We start from the raw sequence: 18,802 nt of genomic DNA, 5'->3' as shown, positions 1-18,802 counted from the left end.
TTGCAGCCAAGTAGTACACTTAATCAACAATCACACAAAATAGACAGTATTGTCAATGATCAGTAATTAATTAATTAATTAATTATTATGGCCATACCTGCTGTTTACCCTTGTAGACCTGCAAAATTGCCTTGGTTTGTGTACAGTGTTGGTAGATAAATAAAGGAGCATTTTGCAAGTTGCTTCACCCAACTTCATCATATTCGTGTTGATTTAGCCCCTTTTTGCCATTCTGCTTCATGGACAGGTCGCGCCATTGACGTGCCTCTCATCAGGAATATGCAGATCAATCTGCTAATTAGTTGCGTGCAGTCATTAGGGCTGAGTTAAAGCACACATGGTTGGCACCCATGCAGGCGCACCAGGTCACCAGAGTCAGCTGTAGCCGTCGCACACATGCACACACGCACGTCTCCAGAGTTTGTTTGAAAACTCGTATGCAGTTTTGCAGCTTTTAACGGCCATTGGAGCTCAAATTAATGATCCACCGTCTCATTTAAGACTCTTCCTCTTTGCACTTCACTCCCACTCCAGCTCAAGGACTGCTGTGCATTAAGGCGTCCTGCATTTTTTAGCCGCCATCTGGTCAGGCCTCCTGGGCACCACAGGGCGCCTCCTATCCTCCCGTATTCATATTCCACCAGCATATTGTTCCCACTGCTTTTTATACAGCATGGCAACACCACTTATTTCTTTCTTTATTTTATTTTTTTTTTTAGAGAAGAAGCTGGCGAGCAAACTGCAACCCCTCCCCTCCCCGCTAATCGGTTGTCCTATCAAGTGTAACCTGGAGGCCCCTCGTAGAGCAATTAGAGCGACCTCCCTGCCCACCTCTTGTAATGAAGCCCAGCACATTCTGGAATCTATAGCCCCTTTAGTCTCCCCTAATGGGACATCATTATTGTCAAAGAAACAATGTAAATGGAAATGAACATACTCATTAGCCAGTCGCAGAGAGAAACCTTTTGCTCATACACACACACAGACGAGCTGAACTTTCTCCCTTCAGCTTTATGCAGCCTACTAGCCCAGCTTGCCTTTATTCCTCTGGTAACCTGTTTGTTTATCACGAGCATCTGTGTGTACCAAAGTCGACAATGCGTGTTTTTTTTTTTTGTTTTTTTTTTGTCAAGGTGAGGAGGGAGCGGTTGCTTCATTCATTCATGCACTGGTTTGGCATTCACTCAGCATGTACAGATGTTAATTGTTGCACGGGTACGTGCCTGTGTGATAATGTTCAGTGCTTCTCTTGGCTTACCTGTCCCAGGGTGCACCCCTGCAGCGATCCAGGTCTCTGTCCCCAGCCAGTACTGTCGAGATTGACCGTGGGAGAAGACAAGGATCAGAACAAAGGATTGAAGACCTTGAGGAGTTGCTACAACTGAAAGTAAGAAGCTAATGTAGGAAAACACTACTTTTCCCCTTTGCCTACTTTGTGTGCAGTAGAACCTCAACATCTGAACACCCAAGAGGCCGCACAGTTTGTAAACCAACCAAAGTGCCTTTGCAGTGCCTCAAAAACTCACAAACCTCTGCATATCTCTCATGAGACTTCAGGAAATCCCGCAATACTGTGTATTGTGACTTTGGCTCAGAGAGTATCTAAAGCAACCACCTGTTCCCATGGCCATTAAGTGAAACCAGTTCTGTTATGTAGATAATGAGGAGGAACGTGTCAACTGCTTGCATAAAAAAAAAAAAAATCTGTGCATTGAGTATACATAAACAAGGAAAATGCTGACATAATTGGCTGTATATTAAACATTTAAATGTAGTTTAGCTAGCTGGCTGTCCGTGACCCATTTTGGGTCTCGACCCACCAGTTGAGAGTCAATAATCTTAAGAACCAACTCTCCTGCTGTTTTTTGGGTCTTTAAAAAAAAAAAAAAAAATATATATATATATATATATATATATATATATATAATATATATATATATTTTTTTTTTAATTTTTTTTTTCTTGTGATGCCAATGCAAAAGGCCACCAGTGATTTAAAGATGTAATGAAAACCATAGAACTGTTAATGGACCTTATGGCGAAGTAGCATAGCACCCAAATTGGTACATTTATACCTCCTGACTGTGTTGCTCAGTATAATATGGCTAAAGTAGCAATATGTCATCAGTGACAATTAAACAGGTTACTAGGGGTGTCACAAGACCTCGCAAGATTAAAACATGACAAGATTTCTTGTTCAACTTTCTTGTGGGCACTAATCTTTGGAAGATAATGAATAAATTAATTAATCACACAAAAAATGAAAATGAAATTGCTCATTTTGTCGGCGTCAGTATATTGCCATGTTAATGCGTGTCTGTTTTCCTTGTCTCCCGCCTCCAAACAGACAGGAAGAGCATTCACTGTGTGCATTGGTTTCAGCACCTTGGCGCATTTGTTCCATAAAACAACAGCATGAATGGAGTGAGCCCTTTTGTTAGTCATATAGTCTCTTTGTCTTGGTTGAGTGGAGGTAGGGCTAGTTGGATACATACAAGAGTGCAGAAGAGTGTAGCCTGTTGAGGAGCAATGCAAGGTAATTTAATAGAAATTAAATGAGTACATTGCAATATATTGTTATATATTTTTTCCTTGTATTTTTCTTAAAAGTAATGTTAAAATCTCATCTCGCCTTGTTCTCATAGATCTAGGCCTCTCATGCTAAATTTTGCTGGTCGATAATTGTGCAATAAATTATCATTGATAATTGATATTATCGGCATTTTAGACCTTTTTTTTCATTAATTTTATGGCATAATATAAGCCGGTGTGTCTGGCTCGCTGCTTTCCGCAGCTCACTCTGATCGGTTTTATCTTTGTTTTATTGTTTCTTGTGCGGACTATCGACTCTCTGCTGGTGCATAATTGTCAGGAATTATTTCAAATCCAGGACATTGTGGCCGCCTGTGCGAAACAACAGTACTGGGGGCCAAAAAACCGTACCCCTCTTACCTGGCTGACGTGCCAGAGTTCCTGCTGCGTTGCAGCCGTTGCTTCCCAGGAAAACGTAGACACGGGGTCACGGGGTGGCAGACTTGTGAAGCTCAAAGCCTGGCTGGCACTGTTCCCCACATAATGTTCCCCCGGACTACGAAGATTGTTTTCGCCGTTTCGTCTCTCGGCACGAGTTGATCACGTTCACCTTTTTCCTCATCACTACTTTTGAACAAATGCGACGTATCGGTTCGTCTGTGTTCATGCGCTCAACTTGTTCATTCTGTTTAAAACCGAAATATTCCCACACTGGGGATGTGGGATGTGGCATGGGGATGTGGATGTTCATTCCACTAATAGAAGCAATGTGCACAGACAGATGCAGAGTGAACCCTCTTGTCATCCAGCCTGTGTGGAACAGAGAAACGAGCAGATGGAGCACATACGCATACACATTAATCGCTTTATCGATTATCGAGACAGGCTTACGTAGATCCAATGTCGTGTATCATCTTGTCTCGTGAACTGAGTGTCTCGTGACACCCCTACAGTTTACTTTATTGCTTATTATTAAAGGGTAGCTCTGTTTAGCCTTAATGTGAATAGACTCATTTCCCAGGTAGAGACATTGTGTTCACTTCCTTAATGGAGTTTAATGGAGTTTATGAATGAGTACAGGGATGCCCGATAATGTTATATAGACGCACAAGTGATGTTGTGCTCCACACAGCAACAAGCTTGCTAGCTCAATTTGTCCACGGTCTAGAATTATTACAAAGCTTTTGCCTTTGAATTGTAAATATGCAATTTGCAATGATCGCTGGTCGTGTGCGGGGGGAGTAATACTGTTTCTTTAATACTGTTTTGTTCATGCTGCGTTCATGTGTGACGCGATGAATGAGGCCAGTCTATAATTTCATTGTTTTTATTTGTCCAGAGTTTCCTACTTTACACTTTACTTTGTTCTTAAACAGATGTTAGTGCCACATGGAAATGTTCAGGTAAAAAAATGCTAGTTACACTTACCGGTATTGTTGCATTGGAATTTTATTTGTGAATTTATTAGGTGTAATCATTTTTACTTGATAATAGAACAGTTAGTCATGATTTTTTTTCAGGACTATTTTGTTGCGACAAAATGTTTCAAATAATAAATATGGAACTTTTTCTTGGATTGCATATTGAAGTATGTGTCTAGTATGTGTCTGTTATTTGTGAAATGCATCCAGTGGAATCACAGTAAAAGAAGCATAATGTGTTCATTCATCACACGGGATGATACCTGACATTAGTTTGAGGGAAGAGCTGCTGCCAATACTGGTATAGGAAATGGAGTATATTGGATATTGGTACGGAAGCCAATATCGATTATTCAAATTGGTGTTTTTAGGTTTTATTATAGAGCAGTCAACTTGTTTTCACACTTGTATCCCTCGCCACGTCATCAGACCTTACACCTCTGTCAGGTGTCATCAAAGGATGGCGAGTATTTTATTTAAAATGTATATAACATCGGTTAACATCTTTTTACACTTGTATGACAATGAAGGGCTACGGTTGGGCATAGAGTCTCAAGCATCGATGGGAACCGGGACATATTCTAATTCTCCCAGGGCGGTTCAAATGGTTTTATTTCAATTCCTAGATTCAATGCCCACTTCGCCGACCAAATAGTCGTGAACACCAACGTAGAAGAAGCCGGTGAGCACAAGCGAAAAAGCAGCGTCTAAAAGGTTTGGCTTAACTTCATAAAAAGAACGTTAGCAACAGTCAAGGGACCTTCAGCTATATCCTGCTTAACTGTGTTCACAAAATAAGGGTTTCATAAAAAATAGCTTACACCAACATTGAGAAAACAAAGTATACTACTTTTCATCTTTTGCAAAAGTGTACTCCTGTAAAAAGAGACTTTAGAACATTTTTATTCAAGTTGAATGGTTTCATATTTGTATGCAATGTAAGTTTATTTAAAAAAAAAAAAAAGTTCACATCATTAAACAATATATGGAGAAGTTCAGACATTCCATCCAAAAAGAACTTTGAACTTTTATGACCCAGCCTCTTAAAAGCATCGGAATCGCAAATCATTAGGAACTGGGAATCGAAACAAGGAATCTGAATCAGAACCGGAATCGTTCAAATTCAACCGATGCCCAAGGATAGATGATTGTTACTCCAAGCAGCGGAATGTGAAGAGCAGTGAAACATACAGTAAAATGTCCCAAGCTAGCATTTTTTTTATATCTCCGAAGATGGACTGTTATGGCTGTTGTCAGTAAGTGACTTTGACATTTTTAAAGTAGTTTATTGTGGCATAGAGTCCAGCCAGTGGCCGGTCGTACGCACACGCAGACACAAACACACACACACACACACACACACACACACACACACACACACACACACACACACACACACAGAGTGCTGTACTGCATGATTACTGCTATCGACTGCTGCAGGGTGGGAAGGTCTGCAAGCTCTGTAGCTGTCCCCGTCTCCAGAAGGGCTCAATTGCTGAAACTGCAGCAGTCGCGTCTCTTGTGTGACCTTATCCAGCAAGAAGTAGTGTTGTTGTCGAACCACACACATTCGTGTATTTGTGCGTAGGCTGTGAGCAGCGGGAGAGAAGCGACTCTGTGCAAAGTCTTTGCTCCCTTTATCATATCAGCTTTATTGGTCTGTATTGTGCACTTTTTCTTCAAGTTCAAATGTAACTTTACAGGCTAGCTTCCAATCCTTTTTCAACAACCCTTATTGGGGTTTTGTCACAGTTTATTCTTTTTGTAGCTTTAAATTACGTTGAAATTACACTTAATTTGTTGAAAAGGAAGGGTTGCAATGTAAGTAGAAATATGCAGTGGACCCCCCGAAGTGCAATTGATGTTATGCAATTATTAATAAAAAAAAAAAAAAGAAAAACAGACAGCTTTTTCACTTTCAATCCGATGTCAATCCGATATGGGCACAAATTATCCATACTTTATGACTTATTTTGTTTTGTGGAATATTAAAAAAGTCTTGATAAAGTGATATTACTCCGAGAACAATAATCAAAAACAATAGGTATGAGAAAAACTGACCCATTTCCTTCTTTAAGCATCTGGGGTATAGTTTTATCCACAATTTAGTGGAATGTCACAAGTTCTTATGGGCTATCATAGCTTTGACCCCCGAGATGCAGAGACAGACACGTAAGAGATGTAAAAATATTTAATGAACAAAAGGAGCAACAGGAACAAAAAGATGATCACAAAGTGGCTGCAACACAAGATGTCATCTAGGGGAAAAAGCACAGCTCAAGAGCTAGATGAAAATACAAAGTGCAAACAAAAACTAAGAAAAATACAAAAAGCTAATTAGCAAAGCAAGGCAAAGAGCAAGACTATGGATGTTTGTCATTGAATGAATGGGCGTATAAACCTGGTTGAGCCTGATTACAAATTGCAGGCAGGCGGTCCACTCTGTAGCATTTGGAGTCAAGCGGGTGCAAAACGCAGTAAATAGGAAATACTACATACAAATAATGAGGTGGCACCGAATCCTGTTATGCGAATCATGACGGCGATACTTCTGCATGACAAGTGTTGCACTCAGCTGAAGTGTCTTTCAGACTTTAACGAAAATGACACATGGCCGACATCACTCTTACTCCTTGCTCACCACGTTGGCACTCGCTGTTGTTGTGATCACGTGGGCATTATCCCGCCGCTGCTGGATAGACTTGCTGTGGCCGAGTCTGGAATCGACTGCTTGTATCGGAGTGGCAGTCCTGCAGATTTTAGATGCAGGCCGATATATCCGATATCAATATTGGATTGGGAGACCCCTAATTAATTTATTTTTACACTTGTATGACAACATGATGAGCACAAGTGCGAGTAGTTTTATTTTATTTATATAGTAACTTGTTTTTATGCTTGTTTGACATTCCCTATACAATTAATAAAGGTTATGTGATGTTGACAGTTTGACTCTGACATAGATCATTATTATTGTTGCTTATGTATTATTCCCAATTGGGAAAAAATAGTTTATTAAATCCAAACAAATACAACATTGGCTGGAATGTGTGGGGTTCAAACTCAGAGATACCAACCCCAGGCTATATTGATCCCAGCGTGTTTATATGAAAGGTGTACTTTTTCAGAACTTTCAGAACAATGTAAAATGTTCACTTCTATATGTAGTCGGCATAATTTACGCCGCTTTAATTGACCTGTTTTTATACCTCAAAGTGGTCCTCCACCTCAACTCTCTTTATCCTTCCCGTCTTTCGGGTTGACCGGTGAGCGAGTGATTAAGCAGAGGTCATCTCCCTTTGAACACAATCCCAGGACATATTAAGCATCATTTTCTTGTCAGATCTGAAGTGTCTGAGTTAATATCACTGGCAGGCACCTCGGCAGACGCTAATGCTCAGCGTGGACGTAGACGACACGCATGATTGTCTGAGTTAATGGTGCCATTTACGTGTCTGCCGCTTGAGGAGCGTTTAGCCACGGAATGCACCGGGGGTGGAGGTGTGATAAGTCAAGCAATGGTTGGAGTGCATATTGGCAGTTAAAGTGGAGGACTCACAATGGAATGTTACTATGATGTTATTGCGATACGTCATCCATTCATTTTCTATACCGCTTGTCCTCTTTAGGGTCACCGGTAAGCTGGAGCCTGTCCTAGCTGATTTTAGGGCGAGAGAAATAAATATAGAAAACCCTAGTTATATTGCTGCCCGTAGTTTCCTCTCCGATAAAGTTTGTCTCCTTGGAGAAGTAAATATAGAAGACCCTTGTTATCTTGCTGCCCTTAGTCTCCTCTTGGATAAAGTTTGTCGTCTTAGAGAAGCAAATATAGAAGACCCTCTTCTCTTGCTGCCCTCAGTCTCCTCACAGATGAAAATTTGTCTTCTTGGAGAAGTAAATATAAGAGATCCGAGTTCTCTTGCTGCCCCTTGTCTCCTCTCTGATAGTTTGTTTACTGAGAGAACATATAGGAGACAGTCATTCTTTTGCTGCCCTCAGCCTCTTCTCAGATGGAAATTGTCTGCTTAGAGAAGTAAATATATGAGATTCTTGTTGTCTTGCTGCCCTTAGTCTCCTCTTGGATAAAGTTTGTCTGACAGAAGTGAATATACGAAACTTTTGCTGCCCTTAGTCTCCTCTCAGATGACAATTTGTCTGATTAGAGAAGTAAATATAAGAGACCCTTTGTTCTCTCACTGACCTCAGTCTCCTCTTGGGTAAAAAAAAAAATTGTCTCAGTGAAGTAAATATGTTAAGTGTGTAATGGCATATACTCAGTGTCAACATTTGAAGTGGCTGTATAGATACTGTATCATAAGAGATAAAGATGTAACATACAGCGATATCAATATTTTATACCACCCATGATTTTTCTTCAGGTTTTTGCCTAGATCTTCCATGTACTTGCCCTGGTGACCTTGCCTTCAGCATTTTAACACTCTCTGACGCCTCTTCTATCAACTTGGGTCTGATCTGATCCGGCTTTCCATCAGAATGCCTTTCAAATTGGAATAGCCGGGCTGTACCGCTGACATGTTGACCTTAGCAACTAACAGACAAACACAACAGCCGTTCTCATTTTGTTATCAAGTAAACAGTGGCTGCTGCTGTGTAATTATTTTTCAGCTTGAGAACGTCTGCACGCCGAGTCGGGCTGCGTATTGATCTGTGGGCAAGGGGCTGTGGCCTGATAACCAGGGGCCAGGCCTTCCCATGGGAACCTCTACGGAAGAAGCCTGGGAATCCATGATGTGGCTAATGCCCTGCCACTTGTTCCATCAAGCTCCCCCTCCTCCCCAAGCCCGATGTAGTGCGTGGTCCCCCTGGTCACCAGTTAACACTGACCCTTTCATTAGAGCCTTGTTTTGGAGGGGTTGCGGGCTGCTTGAAGGGGCAGAGGATGTCTTGCAGATGTCCTCTGTGAATAATCCGCACTGGGGAAAATCCATACTTGTCATTGGCAGCCTCTGTCTTGTTTGTGTGCGTGTGCACTTGCTGTCCGGTGCATGTTTGTGTGCTCTCTCTGTTCTCTTTGTCCTTGTTAATAATAACAGGGCTGAGGGCTCGCATTTCGCTCTCTGCAGGGCAGCCGTGTCATATCAGCAGTAAACAAGCTCCTTCCCTTCAGAAAGACAACTCTCCCAAGCCCTGGCCACTCGAGCAGAAACCTATCCCCCCCCTCACCTCACCCCTCTTCCTTTCACTTTCCCTTTTGCTACACTCTTTTTCTTTTCTTTTTAATTTCTTTCTTGTCATCAGATGCCTCTCCTCTGTTTGTCCTGTCCATTGAAAGGATTTTCTCCCTCGCCCTCACTGTTAAGGTCAGAGTGATGGCAGGGTGAAGGAGCGGAGTGGAGGGGCTTCTCCTGACAACAAAAATCCATATGTTGTCTTCTCTTACTCCTCCTTTTTAATCAGGAATCCAATCTCGCTGGGTTTTAATAGCTGTCAGCCATACGGTGCTAACAACACGACCCATAGCAACATGTGATACTGTGCTCCCTCCTAGTTAAAGTTCAGCGGAACCACAAAGTTGAACACATTCCCTACTATGAAGTTCTAATTTCTAAACAAAATCATGTAAAGTGAATTTGTCTGTTTCAGGATCAAACTGTCGAAAGTTGCATTTATGTTTCTATGGTTGCCATCGCACTTTTTCATCACTGGTAACCTTGTGAAGTAGCTTTTTTTTTTTTTTATGAAGACAAAGCTATACACACTTTTGATGCTCACTGAAGAGAAGTCAAATCAGGATAAATAAAAGTTTGTGTTCCTTGCAGGTGGAGGAGAATGAAGAACTGAGGAAGGCTCATGATCGGCGACGCGAACGCCTGTGTGTGGTTCAGAAAAACTACAAGGCTGTTAAAGACCAGCTAAAGGAGGCAGAGAAAGCAGATGACATGTGAGTATAAAGCTTGACATTTTACATAACGGCACATGTTTTATTTTCAAATAGTGCTTTGTCCCGGTCCTGTGCTGATGTATACTCACAAAGCCATAACCTATGTAAAATGGCTGTTCCCCCTCTGAATCTGTTCACACAGTCTCGTAGAGCAGCGATTCTCAACTTTTGGGTCACAGGCACGTTTTCATTGTGTCTTGATCTTGCGTTTTCATTCTGAAGGGGATTTTTTTAAATTTATGCTAAGTAATACACCTACAATAGACGGCAACGCACTGTAGGGCAATTTCACAGAAGACCATCATTTGTTAGTACTGTAGTCTACTGCCACTAAGCTGTTAAATGTGCCAGTCCTGTGTCTTGTTGAGTCTGAGAAAGTGTTTCCCTGTAAATATTTTATGCTCGTTATGTCAGCTGTTTAAAGTGGAATGTGCATCTTAGCTATCTATTTCATTTGAAGGTGTTTAAAATCACCATGTAAAATCGCTTTTGCTAATTGCTAGCGCGTATAGGGGGTTCTCAATGTAAATTCGCATCGAGCTAGCACATTTCTTCTTGTTCATTAAACTTGTTTAGTGCTGGCACACTTATTTCTCAGTACTTCAAATTCAAACAGCATTGTCTTTTCATTAAGTGTAAGATATTTGATTTTAAAAAAATAGTTTCAATTTTGGTCGCCAATTGTCATTAAGGGGTGATGGTGGGTATCGCAGAAAAACCAGTTGAGAACCACTGCCATAGAGAACTTTACCTTTCCTCATGGAGATGCCACTTGTTCATTGCATCACTTCTGGCTCAGCTCTACCGGTCTATATTTAGGTGGTCCACTTCCAACTTTGGGAAACTAGTGAAAACCATTCCGTATTGAACATATTAGTCGGAGCAACGCACACTGACAACGGTGGAGATCAAGTGCAGTCCTGCCAACATGTTGCATTTTTCATGCACTTTTATTTTGTACACGTCGTTGCTCTCAGGTATACACTTTGTTGCATTTCGCCAGTTTCATTTTTCTTGTTCCACCTTTGCATGTAGCGTGACATGCGGCTCCAATCAAAAAGGTCCCTACCGCCCACCCACACAAATAAAATTTCTTCAGGGTTGGCAGGCCTGCGAGCGCCTCCTGTATTTACCTTTTGTGGCACGTGAGGGGACAAATTTAATCCGAGAGGAGACTGAGGGCGATGAGAAAATGCATCACTGCATCAAAATGGAGACTGTATGCTAAAATTAATGGTTTATTTTTGTCAATTATAGTACTACACGACAAATAGTACCTGGATTTGCCAATGGAAAAGTCTCATAGAATGACGGGTGTGCAGGATTTGTGTGTGCGGGTGGGGAGTGGGAGTTTAGGGGGTAAAGGCAGCAGAAATTTTCCCTTTTGGAAAAAAGAAATTTTAAGCCAAGTCAATTTGGGGCAGCTTTGTGCCAAGTGTGTGTCGTCTCCCTCAGCGTTCATTAGGATGTGAGAGCCAGAGGCTGGAGGTGTCTCTTACTCCCTCCTGCAGGGTGCAAGGTGCAGGGAGGAAGGGAAGAAGGCCACTTCCTGGTTTCGACTCGCTACCTTCACCAGAAACCACAGGATTTCTTTTTAACACAGTGTCAAAATATCATTAATATGAGGGAATTGTTCTCTCTGTTGCTTCCTCCCAGTTGTTCGTTCACGGAGGCTATTTAAAAATGCATGTACGAGTGCGCACACGGGTGGCGGGCTGCCTGAACGGGGGAGCTAAGTGTTGACCCCCGTCAGCTGTTTTCTCACTGGGTTAATTAAAGAAAATAGCAGTGCAATGCGAGCCCGTGAGAACGCACGGCGAGCGAGAGAGAGCGTGCTCAGCGCCCGGCTCCCGTCAGCTCAGCACGGCTCAGTGGCATGGGTCTCAAAGATGGTGAGAACAAAAGCCGGCGTGCTTTTGCAATACGTTTTTTTTAAAGCTATCAAAGAGCAGTATGGCAGGGGTAGTGTGTCAAAATTTTGACATTTTGAAACTGCCACATCTGGGATACACTGTGCTATTTCCACGTTGTTGCTTTTTAAATTTACGCTGAAGAAGTTAATAGTACTCGCATGTACTGCTCCATTTAAGTCCAATAGGTGGAAGTAACACACATTTCGGAAACATATTTTGTGGCCCCCTACTAGACATTAAAGTTAAATGTAAGTGCGTCCCATGTACCTTGAATATCCATAAGAGACGGTTAGAAGCACTTTACCTTGCTTAAAGTAAGAGGCTTTTTAATTGGGCAAGCAATACCAATACACTAAGTCCCCAACTAACCAACACAATTGGTTCCAGACGACCGTTCTTAAGTCAAATCGTTCTTAAGTAGGGGAAAAGGTAATATTACCAATGATATAGGTACTACATGTATGTGTATACATATACAGTATATGTGTATGTATGTAAATATGAGTTTGGATGCAGTAGTAATATTAAACGAGGACAATTAATGAAAAAAACAATAATAAAAATGATATAATAATACGTAATGATAAATGTTATTTACCTTTGAAGAGGAGTGGTCAAGCATACGTCGTTGGTGGTAGTGGTGGAGCAGGAGGAGGAATTATTGAAGAAAGGACAAATCTTCGTCATCGTTTGACTCCTCTTTGTAATGATAGTGGATGCCATTGGTACAGAAGTCTTCACATGTTCCATAATTCGAACCTTGCCTTTGTAAATTGTTCCTATGGTTGAGCGATTCACTCCATAAGCACGCGCTACATTAGCTTTTCTCGCCACGTCCAACTTCCTGATGATGGCCACCTTCGTTTCCATAGAAATTGCTTGACGTTTCCTGCCACTACTACTAGCACTTGCACTCGATTTATCAGCCATGAGAACGGATAACAAACGTCTCTGTAAAGTATCGAATGGGGTACAAACGGCGTGCTCCGAGATGTTATCAGTGACAAGTGCAGACGAACTGAGAAAGATCGCACGAGAGGGATGCTGCTACTCACCATTCGTAGCGGCGGAATGGCGCGCAATACAAAAATAGCGCCTTTGTATTTGGAAAAAATTTTAATGACAAAATATGGCAATTTCCGAAAAAAAATCATGAAAAAAAAAATAGACCAGTCGGCTTGTGTTTGTATCTACGAGTGTTCGCATGCCGGATGTTCGTTAGTAGGGGACTTAGTGTACTGAACTTGCAGGGAGCTTGTTAAATGAACAGGGGGTCATGAAACAGAACGCTATCTACAATCATGGCACATGCGAACATAAAATTGTGACAGGTAAGTAAACACACATAGAGCAACTGCTACTGCTATGGGGAATAATAAACAGCAGCGATGCCTTTTCCAGCATGCCTTGCGGCACCTTTTTGTAGATAGTTGCTCAAAGTACATGTTTAGAGTTAACGTAGTTGTTCTTTATTGTCATCCACTAGTAGTAGTAGTTGCCCTCTGTAAGTGTTATTTACCTGTTTATTTTTTGGGAATTAAAGTTCCTTATTGCTTGAAGTGCAGCTTTAAGTACAGATGTCATTATTTTTCCCTTATAGCAAAATGTCTAAGAAAAAGACAAGTCGTCTTATATTTGGGGTCTAGAGAATTATACTGTACATACAAACCAACAGGTGCCACCAAACGTCCTCTCCCTAAGTATGTCATACTGTAGCTTTTCTTCCTGTCACTCAGCCACACCAGGGACCTGGGACGACAAAAATACCTTATAAAGACGTCTTACAGGTTGTTAGCAAAGTGACCATGCAAGATTCATTTAACTCATGAAAAAGAGCATTGTCTGAAACAGTATTTGGGACAATGCAGTATTTACTTTGTCAACTGTAAAAAAAGAAAAAGGTAACTAAAACACCACAAATAGCATTTAGCACAGTACTGTAAACCTTGTAGAACCAAAACGCTAGAGTTAAGTTAGTATTCATGTGTATTCACTGTGTTGCTGAGTGACATCCTTCACGTGTGTTTGTGAGCCCCGCCCAAGGTAGAAGTGCCGGCCAATCACAAAACATCCAGCTAATTTGTGTGCTCATTAACACGCAGGTAGTCCCAGAGAACCCGCCCTGCCATTCAACATTACTGACATATTTTCACAAAACAGCATGATAGAGAGCTGGGAACTTCCTGTTTATATTAGACGGGAAAAAAAAGTTTTTTAATCATACGGGGGGTGATAGGGGGGTGGGTGTGAGCAAATAAAATTAAAGGTTATTAAAGCATCCGTACTCTGATCAAAGTTGCGCCCATAAACAGATTCCCCCTGAATCAGAGCAATTAGCCGTAGCGGCGTGGAAAAGTTCTCTCTTCGTTTCCCCCTGCTTAATAATGGAAGCTAGGATGCCGTAGGGGAGGAAGCACTGAGGCCTGAAGACGATAGCTCTCTCATGACTCTCCATGTTCTACAGCTTTTAGGAGCACTCTAAACAAATTAAAATGTATAAAGCTTTACTGTGACTTAATAAAGCATCATACAAGTTTCTGAAGAAATGTAGCTAATACGTTACCTAAATATCACGCTGAGGGAATTGAAACGGCGCACAGTGCGTAAAGTCTGATGCACTTTTTACACCCTCGGCCATTGTTGAGGTAGTTGAGGCTGAATTCACTGAGATTGTTTAAGTGAGTTAACATTAAAACACACACACACACACACACACACACGGAGAGGTTCAAGGGCTCCAAATAGCTCACAGGAGCATTAGCAGTATTAAATGAAAACATTTGCCATTCCTCAGTAGCCTCTCAGGCAACAGGGTTTGTATAGAATTAGCGTGGAGTGGCAGCGTTTTCATAGCCAATAATGGCTGTGGTTAATATAGCCCTCCACCAATGTAGAGGAAGCTTAAAAGTCAACGCAGGAGACAACTTAGGAAATATGATAAATCAGTTCTAGTAGAGCTGGGTGATAGATTGATATTTTTGAAATATCAATATTTCTTTTAAGCATGATATCAAAAACAAACATATTGTTCTATCAATGTAGACTGGATTTGCGCTGATTCTTGTATCTTGACATGGAGGTTTGTCTCACTCATCACTGCTGTGTGTGTAAGCGCTCCTTAGCGTGGCTACTGCCCCGTCCCCCTTCGTGCTAGATCTGGCAGCATTCCAAACCCTCTTGGCGACATATATTCTCAAAAGCAACTAATAATAAATCTAGCTATATTTTCTGTTGTCGTTGGAGAGTTTTCTAGTATTGGGGAACGTGAAAGTGAAAGTAAGGCTCCCACTGCAAATTGCTGTGGAGATCCACGCATCCTCGAGGCGCAATGCCACCGGGGTGGAGCCCAGACGAAAATGTTTATTAATGTTCATCTTCAATCTTCAATCTTCATTGACTACGCATTACACTCAAGCCTCATTCGGACTCCGTCACTTACCTGTCAGTGTGTCAGAACGTGTGATGGAAGAACGATGTGTGATAAATAAACAGCTTGTCCTAACTACAAGATAAAAGGTGGAGGCTGCAGGTGAGTCCGTATGTAATTATTATGCTGTACAGACTTCTGAGAGTTGCCAGCCAAGATAAAATATTAAAATTGTTTTATTTTGATGAAGGGATGCCCAGTTTTAAATTAACAAACTAAAAATCAAGTTTATTTATAGTTCTAAATGTAATTAAGGTGTTTTTACTCAATTTTTTTGTCTCTCCTACAAGTTTCTGCTTTCTAAAAAAAATAATACTGTTCAAAGTAAAGTATTTTTGAGTTGCTAGGGTTTCCCCTAGGATTTTCTGAAGCTGTGGTGGTGGGCTGCATAGGAGGGTGGACTGCCGCCGCTGTGCCGTGCCGTTGCTATGTCTGCAATTTTTAAAAGAAATGCCAAAAAGCAATTTTTAAAGACTTATTTATTATTTATTTAACATTTTTCGACAACTAGCCGAATGTGAACCGAGAACATTGCAAAACTGTTGGCAAAACTGGCAAAGTTGCTGAGAGCACTGCCGACATTTAAATGGCACTTTATTTACAAAGCACATCACTCAGTGTGCTCATTTGTCATTAAATACAGCTGTCATTTTTGAATAGAACAATACTAAGAGGTGAAGCAAATATTCTTTGGTGAACTACTCAACATCAGCTGGTGAGCTACCTGTTGGAGACCCCTGTGATAGCGTCACTGTCTACAGCTGGACACACTACGTGTTTCAGGTGCACAACTTTGAGACACAACTAGTGTTTTGAAGACAAGCCATAAGTATTATGATGATAACAAGAGCGCAAGATTGTTAAGTGCCACTTTAAAAAAGTTGTGATGATAATTGATGATTGATATATCCCATGAACGTAATAGCCACTTGTAGCTCCGACCTAGCTAGATGCTGCCAGCCAGGCATGTAAACAAAAATGCCAGAAAGGGGAATGATATTGAAACGTGAGCGATCACGCACGCTGGCATAGATAGGCTTAGCATGTGACAAGCTGTCGTCAATTGACGATACATTTTACATTTTATCAATTACATGTAGAGGAAACCCTGGTTGTTACATTTAAAAATGTCCTCATAAACGGGGCATTTTATTTCATATGTTGTTCTTTTGTGCTTTTGATGGTGCCTCCTCCACTCTTCCATGTCGGAAACATCTCAGGTGCGATCTCCTTGTCATACCAGTAACGTTGGAAGCCATCAGGAACGTCAAGGTTACATTTTTTATCATCAAAGAATAAAACTTTCTTCCACCTTTCAATTTCCCACATTTGGTGATTTCGTGCAAATTCCAAACGGTCAGTTTTGTGGCGTTGAAGGAGACCAGGCCTTTGAAGACACTTTTTGACCATAACTGTCGATTGACTTTAAAATGTTTAACTAACATTTTCACATTCTTTGGCCATTCAAGTGTAAAAATAAGTAAACCATTGTAATATTATATATAATATAAATAACACTGTCTTTAAATAATCCCTTTGACAAAGGGTGTAAAATTGTTTTAACGTGTATCAGAAATGGGTTCTAAAATATAAAATACTACTTTTTTGATAAGTGACAGTGCTGGTAGTAAATTTTCACCAGCTTGCTAGCTAACTAGTGCTTATTTCTCTTGTTGAAGTTGGACCTTGATGCAATGGAGTGGAATAAGACAACATCAGGAAAATGTATGGAATTAATCCTTCGATGCTAACTGAATTGAGCGCTCCAGTGACCTGTGTGAGCTACACTAATGGCCAAGTCTATATGCAATTTCTGAGGCATATTTTCCATCAGTTTTCCAAAGTGGAATGTTCAAGTTGTGACTTTCCGCTGCCCCCTTTCTGCCCTTGTAGCGCCTTGATTCGGCGGAAATGAGAGAGTCAAGTGTTTGTGGTTGTAGAGTGGGGGGTGAGAGCAGATACAAGTTGTCTTTATTCTGCTACTAAGTTCAGTCCGTGTCTACCCAAAAAGCCATGTTTGCTTGCAAATGAAGGACAAATTGGAATTGAATGCCTGAGGCAATGATGGCTGATTGGGGTTTTGTAGGGATGCACTGTGGAGTTTGAAGGAGGAGGCAACTACTGAAGACAAAACGCAAAGTCCCATTAAGTATTCATAAGTGAGGTGGAGACATTTGCAGGCCCATGTTTGTGAGTGCATCTGCTTGTGCCCCGTTATTTACATTTGCAAGGCGCACAGGGAGCGTTCCCACTGCCTCAGCCACACAAAGCAGCGTCCTGGACTTTAACAAACACCCATATGAGGCTACTACATGATTGGCCACTAAAATGGCAAAATCAAGGCCTGCTCATTTGAATAGCGCTATGCCTTGGCCCCCGTAACGAAAACAACAATGTATTAACAGCTCAAAATGAACTAAACATTTAAATCAAGCTAAAAGATGCCACACATTTCCGAAAATGCATTTGAACGAACGCTAGTCTCTTTAATAGTAGCAGAACATTTAAATCACACATGAACTGTGTTATTATGAGCCATGAAGGGTTGCGTTCAGAGACACCACGTACCTAAGTTGAATTTACATGTTTTGAGTGAATTTTCTGGGATTTCCGGGCATACTTACAGTAAATGCAGCAAATTGTACTTCCGCAATAAGAGTTATGTTCGTGACAGATAAAAATATCCACTTACTGTTTTTCTTTGTCTTTCTGTTTCTTTAGACCACACATTCATACATAATAAAAACGTTCTTATGATTTTCGGAGTATCAGTGAATGCTCCTTGCTGTCATCTAGTGACAATGAGGAAGTGTCGTTCTCAGGACGAGCTGACTAGAGACGTGTTTGTGAGTTGGAGATATGTATATGGTGTTGGAATTGCCCTGCTGTTGTGTTCAGGTCAGAATAAAGTTATTAAAGAGCGGCACTCTTTGTGACATCTGTAGGGATTGTGGCTTCGTCTGCCGTCATAACAGAGATGTGGTTTGACACGATACGCATGCGTTAATGACGCTGAAAATTTTAACATAATGTAATAAATTAGTTATCGCTGTTAACGCACTATTCTTGACAGCCCTATAAAAACAAGATAACTGTACAATGTAAAGTTCATGAAATTAGTGGCAAATAAAGCCTTGCACTCACAGAACATTCATGTCAATGATAGCAGTCGTGATGATTGGACAGTGGACACCACATTATTTTTAGATATCAGGACATAATTAAACGTTTTATTCACATGAAGTAATTTGACCCAGAACTATAGCCTATCTTCTTGCTTTGCAGCTGATGTGTGTGTGAGAAGCAAAACAGAAGGCGTTCAACGCGCTTCCTTCTAATTAACGCGTGTGATGGTGGCGTACACGAAAGATTACGATTGTTGGATTTCCAAGGTTCCTGAACTTCATCAATATTATCTGTGTGTGCAGAAATTGTGTGTATTTTGTCAACAGCACATCAATTATGACTTAAATTATTTTACAGGTTGTAATTGCAGTTCATATCAAAGCCAATCAATAAAACCGTGATATTCCTGTCAAGTTTTTGTCCTTTTTTTTTTCTCCCGTGGTTTGGAGAACAAGTAATATAATACCCTGCAATTGTGAGG

General features: G+C 41.0%; 1 protein-coding gene across 5 annotated transcripts in view; it reads left to right on the top strand.

The window, feature by feature from the left end:
• The window catches only part of cntln (centlein, centrosomal protein), a 185,409-nt gene that overhangs the window by 55,873 nt on the left and 110,734 nt on the right, over window positions 1–18,802 (top strand). For 4 of the 5 annotated variants that reach the window (XM_054778873.1, XM_054778874.1, XM_054778871.1 and 1 more), the window contains 2 exons: window positions 1,268–1,387; window positions 9,734–9,855. In XM_054778873.1, coding sequence (XP_054634848.1) covers window positions 1,268–1,387; window positions 9,734–9,855 — 242 coding nt within the window. The remainder of the gene's footprint in view (window positions 1–1,267; window positions 1,388–9,733; window positions 9,856–18,802) is intronic. The other variant, XM_054778872.1, reaches the window with a different exon arrangement.

Source organism: Dunckerocampus dactyliophorus, chromosome 6, assembly GCF_027744805.1.
Source record: "Dunckerocampus dactyliophorus isolate RoL2022-P2 chromosome 6, RoL_Ddac_1.1, whole genome shotgun sequence".
Lineage (NCBI taxonomy): Eukaryota > Metazoa > Chordata > Actinopteri > Syngnathiformes > Syngnathidae > Dunckerocampus > Dunckerocampus dactyliophorus.
The sequence above is the reverse complement of the archived record's forward strand: the minus strand, read 5'-3'. Positions and strand labels throughout refer to the sequence as shown.